Source organism: Periophthalmus magnuspinnatus, chromosome 22 (genome assembly GCF_009829125.3).
Source record: "Periophthalmus magnuspinnatus isolate fPerMag1 chromosome 22, fPerMag1.2.pri, whole genome shotgun sequence".
Classification (NCBI taxonomy): Eukaryota; Metazoa; Chordata; class Actinopteri; order Gobiiformes; family Gobiidae; genus Periophthalmus; species Periophthalmus magnuspinnatus.
This window is the reverse complement of record NC_047147.1, coordinates 5467313-5480753: the sequence shown is the minus strand read 5'-3', so window position 1 is coordinate 5480753 and position 13441 is coordinate 5467313. Positions and strand designations below refer to the sequence as shown.

At 40.0% G+C, this 13441-nt stretch overlaps 1 protein-coding gene across 3 annotated transcripts in view; it reads right to left on the bottom strand.

Moving 5' to 3' along the window:
• The window catches only part of tnika (TRAF2 and NCK interacting kinase a), a 130470-nt gene that overhangs the window by 88871 nt on the left and 28158 nt on the right, over positions 1 to 13441 (bottom strand). For all 3 annotated transcript variants that reach the window (XM_055231363.1, XM_033987639.2, XM_055231362.1), the window contains exon 2: positions 9536 to 9601. In XM_055231363.1, the coding sequence (XP_055087338.1) occupies positions 9536 to 9601 (66 nt within the window). The remainder of the gene's footprint in view (positions 1 to 9535; positions 9602 to 13441) is intronic.

Here is a 13441-nt window from a genome sequence, read left to right as displayed (position 1 = left end):
GCCAACAACTACCCATAACTATGTTCTTTACTCCGGAAAAGACATTACAGGATGAAGAGGTGTGGTCAGAGGAAGAGGCGTGGTCAAAGGAACTGTGAAATACGCCTGAGTCACTATTAATCATTTCTTGTGTGTCCAACCTCGAAAGTTGATCATTAACATTAAATTTGTTACAGTATTTCTAAAAGCTGTCATTTTATTTACAGTACAGTACAGTATTTGGTTTCGTTCTATAATACTGAGCTTATTTTTTTAAATCTACGAAGGTTTGAACTTTGAGAGTGTTTAAACAAGAGAGAAATGTGAGAAAATGTTAATGCCTGTGTGAGAAAAGTGTATAAAGTGTGTGGTGAGGGGTTTTACAGCCAAAAACATATAATAATTGTAAAAAATAAAGCTGATAATTCGCAGATTTCGTCTATTGCGGGTTATTTTTGGAACGTGACCCCCACGATAAATGAGGGACCAGTGTAAACCGTTCATTTTGCAGAGTGTGTGCAGAGTCGCTTCTCCATAAATCTGACCTACATCTTGGCCTTGTGACGTCACCTTTTTGTCTCCGTGGTGATAAATAGTTTAATGTCATACTGTGGAAAATTATAATCAGAGTAATAGAGGTTATGCACTGACATCATTTCATTTGAAAAATTACCCTTAACGTTCTGACTGCGGCGTAGTGGCAGAACTATGAGCTGAGTAACTGACCATAAACCGGGACAAAGGGGCTTTTTTACTCTCACACACCTGGGATAGTGTGCTGAAGTTGAACATCAGATGGCGCTGTCTTCCTCCCTCAACTGGTACGAAGACAGCGACAAAACTTGTTTAAATCAGCTGACCGGACACATCACAGCAACAAACCTGCATTACATCTCCACAGTGACAAACAGACGGTAAACCCAGAAAAGTGACATACTGCACCATTAAGATTATTTTTTTCAATCCCTTTTGCCAACTTTTATGCATCATCCCTTCTTACTTTTAACCGTTGTATTTCAAAAGTAAATACTGCAAATATTTCACGTACTTCTGTCACTTTATCGACAGAGAAATTGCCCGTCAGCTATTGGCCGGGACACTTCCCAAACGGCCGGGCTGCGAGTTATTGATTGGCTAATTGATTAATCAGCTTGTCGGCGTTCCCGGAGGACAAGTCATTTTTCCCATTGATGAATCCAAGGACATGTTCCCAGGGCGACCAATCATGTCATCTACGGCTCTGTATTGGCACGATATGTTACAATCAAATATATGAGCTACAATTCGGAGGGATGCTTCACAAGTTTGGACAACTACGCGCACATAGATCACAAATACTGCAATAAAATGTGATTATTTTAAAGGGAATGGGGCAGTAATTAAATGGGCGAGTCACTGTTTTGGAAAGAAATCTAACCCTAACCCCGAATTCACAAATGTTATACTGACAATAATCATGTTTTTTAATAATGAAACCAATTAAAATTTTCAAAACAGATGCAATTGAAAGAGGATGAAGAGTGGAGACATCTGTGTAATCCTTCAGTCGTCCAGGTCTGATCCACAGCAAGAAAAATTCAATCTGTCAGCGGCACAAAAGTTTAAAGTGAAGATGTTTCGCTGCTTATTCAACCCTGAGCCATAAAACAGTACGGTCTACTTCATTCAGTGTAGTGAAGACTGCAGTGAGCAATATACCGGAGAAAGGAAACAGTCCATAACAGAATGTGCCAACACCGTCGAGAGAGAGCAGCTCAGGACCCCAATCAGCTGTACATCTCCATCTCAAAGCTACTAATCTGTACCTTGCTTGATGATAGTGAGGTACAGATTTTAACCAAATGAAAGCATGTTTTTTGTTTTATTACTTTACTCTTTAACTTTGTATTGAATACTGTGTGTCTTCAGGTTGATGAGAGGTGTTGTAATACATCTTTTCAGTGACAACAAGCATTCTTTTAGTGACGCATTTCACCCACTGTACAATACTAATGGTAAAAACTATGTAAAATGATAGATAGTATCTATAGATAGTAACTTTCTCGTGCTATTAGTAGTGGAAAAACTTGCTTCAAACACAACGCATGTGCTGCGGTCTGTAACTTCATTCATCTGATCAGATAAACTTCTTTCAACTCTCTACCTGGTCTGCAATCTCTTCCCTCATGATTACACTAAAGATAATACATAGTTTGAGCAGAGTTTAAGAACAATTTTTGTTAGGAAAGACAATCCATCTGTGAACAGGAACGGGACCTTGGACATCATCTTCCTCCTATTTATAACTCCATCCTCAGACCTAAATCAAAACAACAGTGCTAGCCAGGATGCTAATAGGCATGAGAGCACTCATTAGGAGAGTAAACCATTATGCAAAATATGACTCAGGCACATTTCACACTTAGTTTAGCTCAACAGACCAAGCCAACAAACAGTAAACGACACATCACACATCCATGTTCGAGATAAGCTAACATAGATGTGTTTAGATTCAGTGTAGTTAGCCTCCGTTTAGACAGATATAAGGCAATGTCCAGCAGTAATCTGAGCAGAACTGAAGAAATGTCTTCACTCTAAAACTTTTGTCCAGTTAACAGCACTTAATTTTTCTTTTGCAGTGAAGAAAGACATTCAGCAAATTGTCGAAGCCAGAAAAATTGATTTAGCAGCGCTGAGCCTTGCACGGCGTTTGATTTATATCACAAGTACTTCAAGTATTATAGGTACAGAGAACTAAACAGCCAGCCTTTGAGTTAGTCGGCAAACATTTACTACTAACTACGCTGTATGATTTGTGTAATGCTTACTTTTACTTCAAAATAAAGTCCATACAGTTACAAAAACATTCTTTTATGACCATAAGTCTTCAGTCTTAGCTCAAATGTTAGCGCTCCTGGAGTTAGCGCTGAACGTTTTAAACATATATCACAAATCTAATCATTATTGCAATATTTGTCGTTAAAAAAATCACTTTTCGATTATGCTCTAAAACTGTGGACTCCTGCAGTACAAGTTCAGCTTTAATGAAAAAAAAAAAAAAAAATCCAATACTTTCTCTCACCCCTAGAGGCCACAATTCAAGCACATGTCCATTATGAGCAATGGCACACGAGGCGTCAGTACTTTGGTAAACGTTTGTGGTGTTCGCCGCTCGTTGGCACCGACTCCGCTGTCTCCAAGAGAAAAGAGGGAAGAAGAAAAGAACCACGACCAATCTTTTTCTCCCTCTTAATGACAGGACACATCCACCCCTGCTCCTCCTGAGGCTAAGTGCTCCCCTCCACTCTTAAAATATTAAGCATGGGCAGAAAAACACACAGATGCACGAGCAGAGGGAAGAGAAGGAGGAGAGGGGAGGAAAAGGAGAGAGAGGGGAGACAAACACATACAGATACACGGGCAGAGAGGAAGAGAGGGGAGGAAAAGAGGAGAGAGTAGACAAACACACAGATACAAGGGCAGAGAGGAAAGAGGGGAGGAGAGGAGAGGGGAGGAAAAGGAGAGAGAGGAGACAAACACACACAGATACACGGGCAGAGAGCAAAGAGGGAAGAGAGGGAGGAGAGGGGAGGAAAAGAGGAGAGAGGAGAGAGAAGACAAACACGCACAGATACAAGGGCAGAGAGGAAAGAGAGGAGGAGAGGGGAGGAAAAGAGGAGAAAGAAGACAAACACATACAGACATACAGGCAGAGAGGAAAGAGGGGAGGAGAGGGGGAGTAGAGGGGAGGAAGAGGAGACAGAGGACAAACACACACAGAGACATACAGCCAGAGAGGAAAGAGAGAAGAGGGAGGGGAGAGGGAGGGGGGGAGAGAAGAGGGGAGGAAAAGAGGAGAGAGAAAGAGAGGTAGGGGGGAGAGAAAGAAGAGAGGAGGAAAAGAGGAGAGAGAGTGAGTGAGGGAGAAGAGAGGAGCAATATAGGAGAGAAGAGGGGGAAGGGGAAGAGAGAGAAGAGGGAAGGAAAAGAGGAGAGAGAAAGAGAGGGGGAGAGGAGAGAGAGGGGGAGGAGAGAGAGCAAGAGATACGATAACAGAGGGGAAAAGAGGAGAGAGAGAGATCAAGAGAGAGTGACAGGGGGTGAGAGACAGAGGGAGGAAAATGAGGAGAAAGAGGAGCAAAAAAGAGAGGGGGAAAGGAGAGAGGAGCAAAAGAGGAGAGAACAGAAGGGAGAGAAGAAAGGGCAGGGGGAGAGGTAAGAGGGGAGGAAAGGGAGAGAGAGAGGGATGAGCAAAAGAGGAGAGGAGAAAGGAGAGAAGAAGAAGGTAGGGTGAGAGGGAGAAGATGGGAGTACAAGAGAAAAGGGAATAGGAAGAAAGGGGGAGGGAAGAAAAGTTAGGAAGAGGGGAGAAAGAGAGAGGAAAGAAGGGAGCAAACAACGAAAGAGGTAGAGGGAAAAAGAGAAGATGGGGGAAAGAGGCGTGGGAGGCAAAAGGAGAGAACATAGGGGAGAGACAGAAGGGAGAGTACAAAGAAAGAAATGGGAGGGGGTCAGAGATGAAAGAGAGAGGGGAAGAGAAGAGAGAAAAGAGCAAAAGAGGAGATGAAAGAGAGAGAGGATAGAGAGACAGAGGGAGGAGAGTGAGAGGAGGAGTGGCAGTGGCGGTTGGGGACCGTATGGGCTTTTATTGTCTCACCCGCTGTGACTGTAAAAAGCAGCTGCACCGTTTCCATCCACTGCACTTTCCTGTTTGTTTAATGTGGTCTGATTATATTTGTACTACACTGAGTATTTAACACGACGACTTTTACTCTTTACATAATGTTACAGACCATTATCAAAACTGCATTTTACTCTACTATGCCGCCCTGGTGGCTGGAGGCAAAACTGAATTCAATTGTTTTTGTCTGTGGGTAAATATACTACAGTTGATAAATTAATCCTATTCACAATTTAAGCAGTGTTTTTATTTTACCTTGTACTACACGGACGCAGTATCTCAGTTTGCAAACAACGGCAACGGAAACACGACAGGTGAAAAATGAAAGGATCCCATTACTCCAAAGTGATTTTAATAATGCACTTAAAGTACTTTGTGTGAGAACTGTGCTCGACAAATACAATGTCCTTTACAAATATGCAGCTAAAATTGTGCAGTTGCAGTAGTAATAGTAGTAGTAGCTATAGTAGTAGTATCAGCACTACTAGTAGCAGTTGTAGTAGCAGTAGCAGTAGTAAGAATAGTAGTAGTAACAGTAGCAGTGGTCGCACTGATAATAGTGGTAGTAGTAGCAGTAACAATAGCAGTAGTAGTAGTAATAGTAGTAGTAGCGGTAGTAGTAGCTATAGTAGTAGCAAAAGTACAAGCAACAGTAGTAGTTGAGGTAGTAGTAGTAGCAGTAGTAGCACTATCAATTACAGTAGCAGTAGTATTAGTGGTAATTGTAGTAGTAGTAGTAGTACCTGTAGTAGTAGCTGTAGTAGTTGTAGGAGCAGAAGCAACAGTAGTAATAGCAATAGTAGAAGTGGCAGTACTATTTGTTTATAGTAGTAGTAGTAGTAGCAGTAGTAGTAGTAGTACTAACAGTAGTAGCAGGAGTAGTAGTAGTACCTGTAGTAGTAGCAATAGTACAAGCCGCAGTAGTTGTGGTAGTAGCACTATCAATTACAGGAGCAATAGCAGTACTAGCAGCAGTAGAAGTAATAGTAGTAGTAGTAGTAGTAGTAGTAGTAGTAGTAGTACTAATATCAGAAAGAGGAACCATCATTTAAGCTGAGCATAACTGAAGATCTATTTTCAGGGTTAGTACTTTCTAAAAAACCAAATGTCTGAGACGGTTTTGAGGAAGGCGCTAGAACAATTCCCCGTTTGCTAATATCCAGCGACTTGAAGGTCAATTTATCACCCGAGCGCGTCGCCGAGATTCACCTGCACAAGATGTTGATCCTCTCCGGGCAGAGCAGACAGAGGAACCCCTCCGCACCCGGAATCTTAAACAGATGGCATTTTTGCTCCTCTTTATCTTTATGTATGAGACCAGCCTATCCCAGGATCTACTGAGCGGCAGATGAGAGAGAGTATCTCCAGTGGAACATTATAAAAGCACTCTGAGCTGGTGATTTGGTTGGGATTACATTTCCTCCTATGGTTATGGTGAATACAGATATGAAAGTTTATCTACTGCAGTGTGGAGTCTGGCCACGGGGAGTCGAACACCATTTTCACATTATTGGTTTCAGCCTTGAAAAATGGAGAAAGGTGAAATAGTACGAGTTTGTGTTCGCTGGGAATACAATTTAAACTGTGACTGTAAACATAGATTAAAGATGATTTGTGGTGTGTTTGTTGACGTGTTTGCCTGAAATATTTGATAATGTGGCAATATATGTTTTTTTTTAATGATTTCATTACAGGTGTTTTTCCATATAGATCTACATCTGTTTTTCGGAGTACAGTGGTCATTCGTTTATGTTCTAAAAATAACCCGCAATAGGCAAAATCCGCGAAGTATCAGCTTTACTCTTTACACTTTTTGGCTGTAAAACCCCTCACCACACACTTTATACACTTTTCTCACACAGGCGTTAACATTTTCTCACATTTCTCTCTTGTTTAAACTCTCTCAAAGTTCAAACCTTCGTAGGCGCCTTTGTCGGTGCAGAACGTTTCATCGGCATTCTGGGTTTGGTCGGGGAGAAAACAAATTGCAAACATACAGCACTTCAGAGTCACACTGCGATCCAACGTTTACGTAAATTTGTCTGAACACATTCTGTACTGTACAGGAGACACGGCACGGAGGAGACTGATGGACAATGGTCTACAGTCCAACAGCCAATCAGGACGAAGAACACAATGCACGATCATACAGTGTAAAAAAAAAGCATGAAAAATTACACTAAAAAAGATCTGCGAAACAGCGAGAGACCACTGTATAAGTCGCACTGGAGTATAAGTCGCTCTAGCAAAAACATGCACAATAATGAAGAAAAAACATATATTTCACATATAAATCGCACCGGAGTATAAGTCGCACTGGAGTTTAAGTCGCACCAGCCAAAAAAATGCATAATAATGAAGAAAAAAACATATTTCACATATAAATCACATCTGAGTATAAGTCGCACCCCCGTCCAAACTACGAAAAAAGTGCGACTTGTGGCCCAGAAAATCATGTGTCAATCCTAATTCTGACCAAAAGGAATGGACCAGGGAGGGCATCTGACATCAAATATAATGTGCAGTTCATTAATACAGCCACATATAGGCAATAACTGAATACAGAGATTAGCAACAGCAAGAAGTAAAGTGGTTTGGGTGGGCATCTGGTTTAAAATATAACCCATAAGTGCACATAGACAACCCGACTGTACAAAGATCAGCAGCAACATGAAAGGGAGGTGTTGTGTTCTAATTGAATTACTACGACCGGCCCATAAAAAAGCCAATAAAACTGGTGTATAAAGCTGATAAATAGTATGTTCTTTACATAGTGCATCAACCACGTACAACTCCACGCTGAATGAACGTGATCAGCTGACCGCTCCTGTTGCCACGGGCGATGTGTGGAGCTCGGTATAACACACAGGAGCAGAGCGTCTGAATGTCAGCCAGCAAATGAGCCGTGACTTTGGCTCTGAAAGACACTGGCGTCAGCAATAACCGGATACACATACCAGCTCTCCTGTTCCCAATCGCTCCGTGTTTTTGCCTCCTTGTCCCGTACGCGAGGCTGTCAGATTATTTCCACAAGCGCACGAAACCACGCCTGACCTCTGCGTGACCCCTCGCGGCGTCCAATCAACATGCAGCGAGCAATCTCCAGCTAACCTTGACTTGTGGGTTCATTAAACACATGGGTGCACCCGCAAAAAGGTTGGGCTTAATGGAAGAAGTAAAGGTAGTACTATAGGCTGCATGTACTAGAGTAACTTCTCAGAGTACTTGCTTCATCACGTTACTTTTTACTGCTACGAGAACATGATATTTTGAAGTAACCAACTATTTTTACTATTTTTTTAATATTACTACTACAATACTTTCATTTTTTGACTTATATTGCGCAACTATATAAGCAAATAACACTTATATTAAAGACGCACTATGTAACTTTTCCGGTGGAGGCTATATCACCTGCTCGTTTCCATGGAGATATTTGTGCTTTACTTATATGTTTCACAGTACTCCTAGAACTGAAACGTCTTCACTCGTACGTTTTGTCCAGTTGACAGATTTAAACTTTGTCTTTTGCTCAGGTTTCACAGTATTATTATTTCACAGTTTATTTAAGGGTGGCACCACCAGGACAAGTTACAAGTCGCATCTGTGCAATGGGGAGCCCGTTTACTGTAACAACGCATGTGTTACGAGATATTTTTGAACAATATTAACACCAAATTAAATCAACACAGGATTGGTAAATTTAACAACACACTATGAAAAATTCCAGGCGAAGCTATAGCATCTCCATGGCGATAACCCTCCACTAGAAAAGTTACAGAGCGTAACTTTAAACAGGTATTATTGTATTCTTTCAATGAATAATTTTACTTGCTTTATTATTTGGCTGAGTACTTCTACTTTAGCAATTTTGGCCGATTAAAGTAGCACATTTGGACACTTTCAGATGCAGTAATAGGAGAGATACCGCTAAGCTAATGCTAAGTGCTAATGCTAAGTACCAAGCCATCAAGTCGAACTATGGTTGACCAGTTTTATAGATAATTAGTTCCTCTAGAGTTGGTGTATTTTGTTTCCTAATAACTTCAGCCAGTGTCATTTGCCGAGAGCAGTTTTTTTCAGGTTACTTTTTGCAGCTTTATTCGTTTCCCACTTCTGCACATTTAGCACAAACATGTTTTACTGTAACTTGTGGAGCAGAATGTTTTGTACCACAATGCCACTTCCTGTTCAGTGTCAAAATAGAGTAGAGAAACAGGAAATCTATCATTAATTCACCGAGGGGAAGTTCATACTGGTTATGAAGAGATATTGTTTTCTTGAACATGGCGTCAGGAAACAACTGAGGGCCAAAAACTGCGAAAAAACTCACAAATAACTCACACCACACTCACGTCGCGATGTCACCCGCTCACAACAGCCGTTTCCTGCAACACTTCCCCAAAAGCGCCGCGCAAAGTGGCTCCCTTGGGTGCAGCGCGTTGCCCCCCGCTATGATCAAAAGAGAAAAGCTAAAGCGGAGTCTTACGCAAAAGCAACGACAAGGGAAAAAGAACCGACTATTAATGAAAGACAACGTTTTGGGGGTTTTTGTAAGAAGCTAGCTGCGTCTTAACGTTTCCACAGAGCTAGCACGTTTGTGTATCTTCTGCTTTTCAGAGTACAGAAGGAAGTGGAAGGTGAAAGTGAGGTTAGCACATACTGGCCAAGTTAAAACGTATAACAAAATCCACACAAAAATACACATGGTGAAACCTAAATACTGCACATAGCCCTCGATGTTTATTAAAGATGTTTAACAGTTCATTTATTAACACAGCGACTGGTGGACGTGCATGCATACTTTGGCATATGCTAGGACTTCAGCAAAATGGATCAACATTACTTTTAACGAAGGGAAATATTAAATTCTATGTTAAACTGTTAAATTTTTACCTTGTACACTTGTCCATATGTGCCATTTCCCACCAGCTCGACCAGCTCGAAAATGCCAGCAGGATCCTGAAAGAAAGAAATGAGTTTATTACTTTATATTTTGGATCAAAACTCAACATTTTAGAGTATCAAGTAAATCGGGGAAAAGTCACAGTAGTTCAATTATGCAGTAAATGTAAAAACAGCTTTGAGAGAGCTGCTCGGGACAACAATCAGCTGTTAAAACTCCAGCTTCAGAGCCATTAACCACTCGTTTGAAGATAGTGAGGTACAGATCTTTGTCATTAGAAAAGAAATGGTTTGAGAAGAGAGTAAAAGAGGCAGTTTTGCTAGGAAAAAAAATCCATCTATGAACCGTAATGAGGAGCTTATAAAAAGGAGATAAACGATGTCTAACTCCATCCTCTGACTTAAATCAAAACAAGGGAAACAATATTGAACATGCCAATTTGAGATAATGATATTTTGTTGTGAAATATTAGTTGCTATGACAGTGTTGCTAATTTCTCTTCGCTCCCACTAGATATTTTTAGGTTTTAGTTTATATATAGTGCAGTTAATCATTGCCGTTCTCCTCTGAGTTCTTTTTTTTTTTTTACTGGCGTAGCATTGGCTGCAGACCTCCTCCTAAAAAAACAAGCTGAATGATAAGAAATGAATTTGGATCTTAATATTTGATTAATTGCACGGCTCCGTTTTGTATCTACTTCCTCCAAGACTAACAAAAACTTTAAAGACCCTGTACAATTTGCCAACACAGACCTCAGCGCGAAACTATTGACAAGCACCAACCCCAGTAGAACAAGCAACTGAAACTCACTGACCCCCATCCGAGCCAACATCTCCCCTCTCCGCCCCCGTCTCCCCCCTCCACCCTCCTGCCCCATGGCGGTGTTGCTACGGCATTCCGACAATAGCTGGCATTCACTCTCCCTCTCCAAGGCTTCATCTCTCCATTCTGTTCTTTAAACCGTGCACTCATTCCCCTCTTCATTGACAGTTTCCAGGACTCCAAAAAACAAAAACTCGTCTCTAGCGTGCCCCGTCTTCTTTTAAAAACGTATACAGCGGCTAGCGTCAGTCAAAACTTGAGCTTTATCGGCAGAAATGTCAAGAACGAGAGATTCTGAGGTAGTCAACAACTTTTGGAAAATGGAACTAAATCGTACACTTAGGGCTATCATGATAATTACGATATTGATTTCTATAAATGACGGATGGAACAACAATTTTTGGGGTCAATATTTCTCAGGGGTACTTTTTTTTTGCACAAATGGTAAATGGTCACTTTTTTATATAGCACTTTTCCACCTTCAAGACACTGTTATATCATTCTTTTCCCTAAATCTTTACTTGTATTGATATGTATTGTCATCTATCTCTTTGACCTAATTCCTAATCCTTACGTGTACTGATGTATAATGTTTTTTGGGTTTTATTTCCCCATTTATTTATTATTTATCTGCAAAACAAGCTGCTGTTCAAGTACATCTGACCAGCAAGACATACCCTTACATCATACATTCAATACAACATCATTTTCAGGAGTTAACAAGGGATTTACATTCATATCATTATTGAATTATAGAAAAAATGGTATTGCAAATAAACAAAGCAGGGATGAAATATACACTACTGAAAATAAATGCATAAATAAATTAAATAAATAATAATAATATCAGCCAGCAAAAAACAAATACAAAAAACAAAATAAAAAATAAATACATAAATAAATGAATTAATAATAATAATAATAATAATAATAATAATAATAATAATAATAATAATAATAATAATAATAATAATAAATGAATAAAAAAAACAGGGAAAAAAAAACAAAAAACACACAAACATAAAGGTAAAATCAGTCAGTGTTCCCTTCATTGAGACGTGTTTGTAGTCCCTCAAATTAATTTTTTTTTTTTTTTTAAATGGAGTCCAGATCTCTAAAAATTGCTTTGTAGTTCTCTTTAAAGTGTATCTAAGTTTTTCCAATTTAAAAAAATACATACACATCTCTTATCCATCTAGCGAAAGTAGGTGGGGGTTGTTGTTTCCAGTTAAGTAGAATGACTCTTCTTGCAAGGAGTGAGGTAAAAGACGTAACATTTTGTACGTTGCTTGATACAGAGCGATCAATGGGGGCAATCCTAAATTTCACACTTAAAGGGTTAGGGCAAACGGCCTTGCTAAAAAATCTTTGTGCTGCTTGAAAAATATCAGACCAGAAGGGAGAAAGGAACAGAACGTATGTGATCTGCTGGCTCACCTCTACATTGATATTCAATGTTCTCTACATCTTTGACCCAATTTTCATGATATTATCCACTGATACGCGGCAACGACTTTCTGATTCAGGACAACTTCTCTGTTGATTTTATATTTTTTAAGGTTTTATCGTTAGAAATCCCACAAAAACACTCAAAGAACTTTACATCAAGGAACAACGCGCCCATTCACGCACACGAACACTGAGGGGGTGGGTTTAATGTCTTTCTTGCACAACGACACAACAGCAGCATTCATATTTGGGAGCTGGAATCGCACCGCCGACCTATTTATCAGTAGAAGAAACCGCTTAACCAATGATGTTTACGTCGAGAGCTGGAATCAAACCGCCAACCTTCCGCACATTCCTGGATAAACGCTCTACCAACTGCGCTACTGTCTATGTTTTGTTTAGCAATAAATCACATATCAAAATAGGCATTGTTATGTAATTACACTGCACCGACTGGTTTTACCGCTTGTGTAAACTTCATGCTTTCAATGCTTAGTCCTTGTTAAGTATTGGTCACATTGATGCCACCTTAAACAGGAATCTGAGCTATGTGACAGATTAAACTTCCAATGTCTTACTCTCTGGACTATTTTTAGAGCAGGAAGCCTCATAGGACGATGGCTCTGCTGCTGCTGACTATTGTTTTTTCTAAATTGATCCAACGCCAGAACTCAATACTTAGCGTAATCAGTTATTCCACTGCGCTGTTGCCTTTATTTTGCATTGCTGTTTTAAATATATACCGCAAAAAGTAAATACATTGACCGTGGTGTAAAATGTAAAAAGTCTAGTTGAAATTTTGGTAAAGTAATAAGACAACGACACTAGCTTTGGCAGTTTGAATCCCGCTGCGGTTTGATGCACTGACCCACAGGTTGGCGGTACGATTCCAGCTCCCACAACAGATGAATACTGTTGTTGTGTCCTTGGGCAAAACACTTAACCCACCTCGTCCCCCCATGTCTGCATACGTCAGTGTATGAATGATACCTGCAAACATACCCGGAGTTGTGTTTTGTTTCATTCCAACATGATTAACGCACAAACCTTGTATACGTAGGACAAGTTCTCAACCTGAAAACACTCTATTCCACCTTGTGATGTCATCATGTGGTGGTACAGGAAGTGCTCCACTGTGTTTTTAAACTCCAGACACCTTCACTAGAATCATTTGGATGATTTCAGCCCTGGAATTCCCCATTTTTACTGACCTAAATGTAAAAGGTAGCAGTTAACTTGAAACATCTTATTAATGTTGTTGCTGTTGTTAATGTTGTTGATGTTAATGTTGTTGTTGTTAATGTTGTTGTTAATAATGTTGTTGTTAATAATGTTGTTGTTAATGTTGTTTTTGTTATTAATGTTTTTGTTAATGTTTTTAATATTGTTGTTAATGTTCTTGTTGTTGTTAATGTTCTTGTTTGGTTCTTTTCTTTCTTCCCATCTATATTCTCTATACCTTCCTTTCTCACTTATGAATGACTAGTACTAGCACACTTTACTCTCCCATCTTCACCTTACCCCCCTCCAAAATCACAGAAATGTCACTCACACACACACACAAACACACACACAGAGACTTGTCACATACAATTGTAAATAGCTGTTACGTTCACAAACTGTGT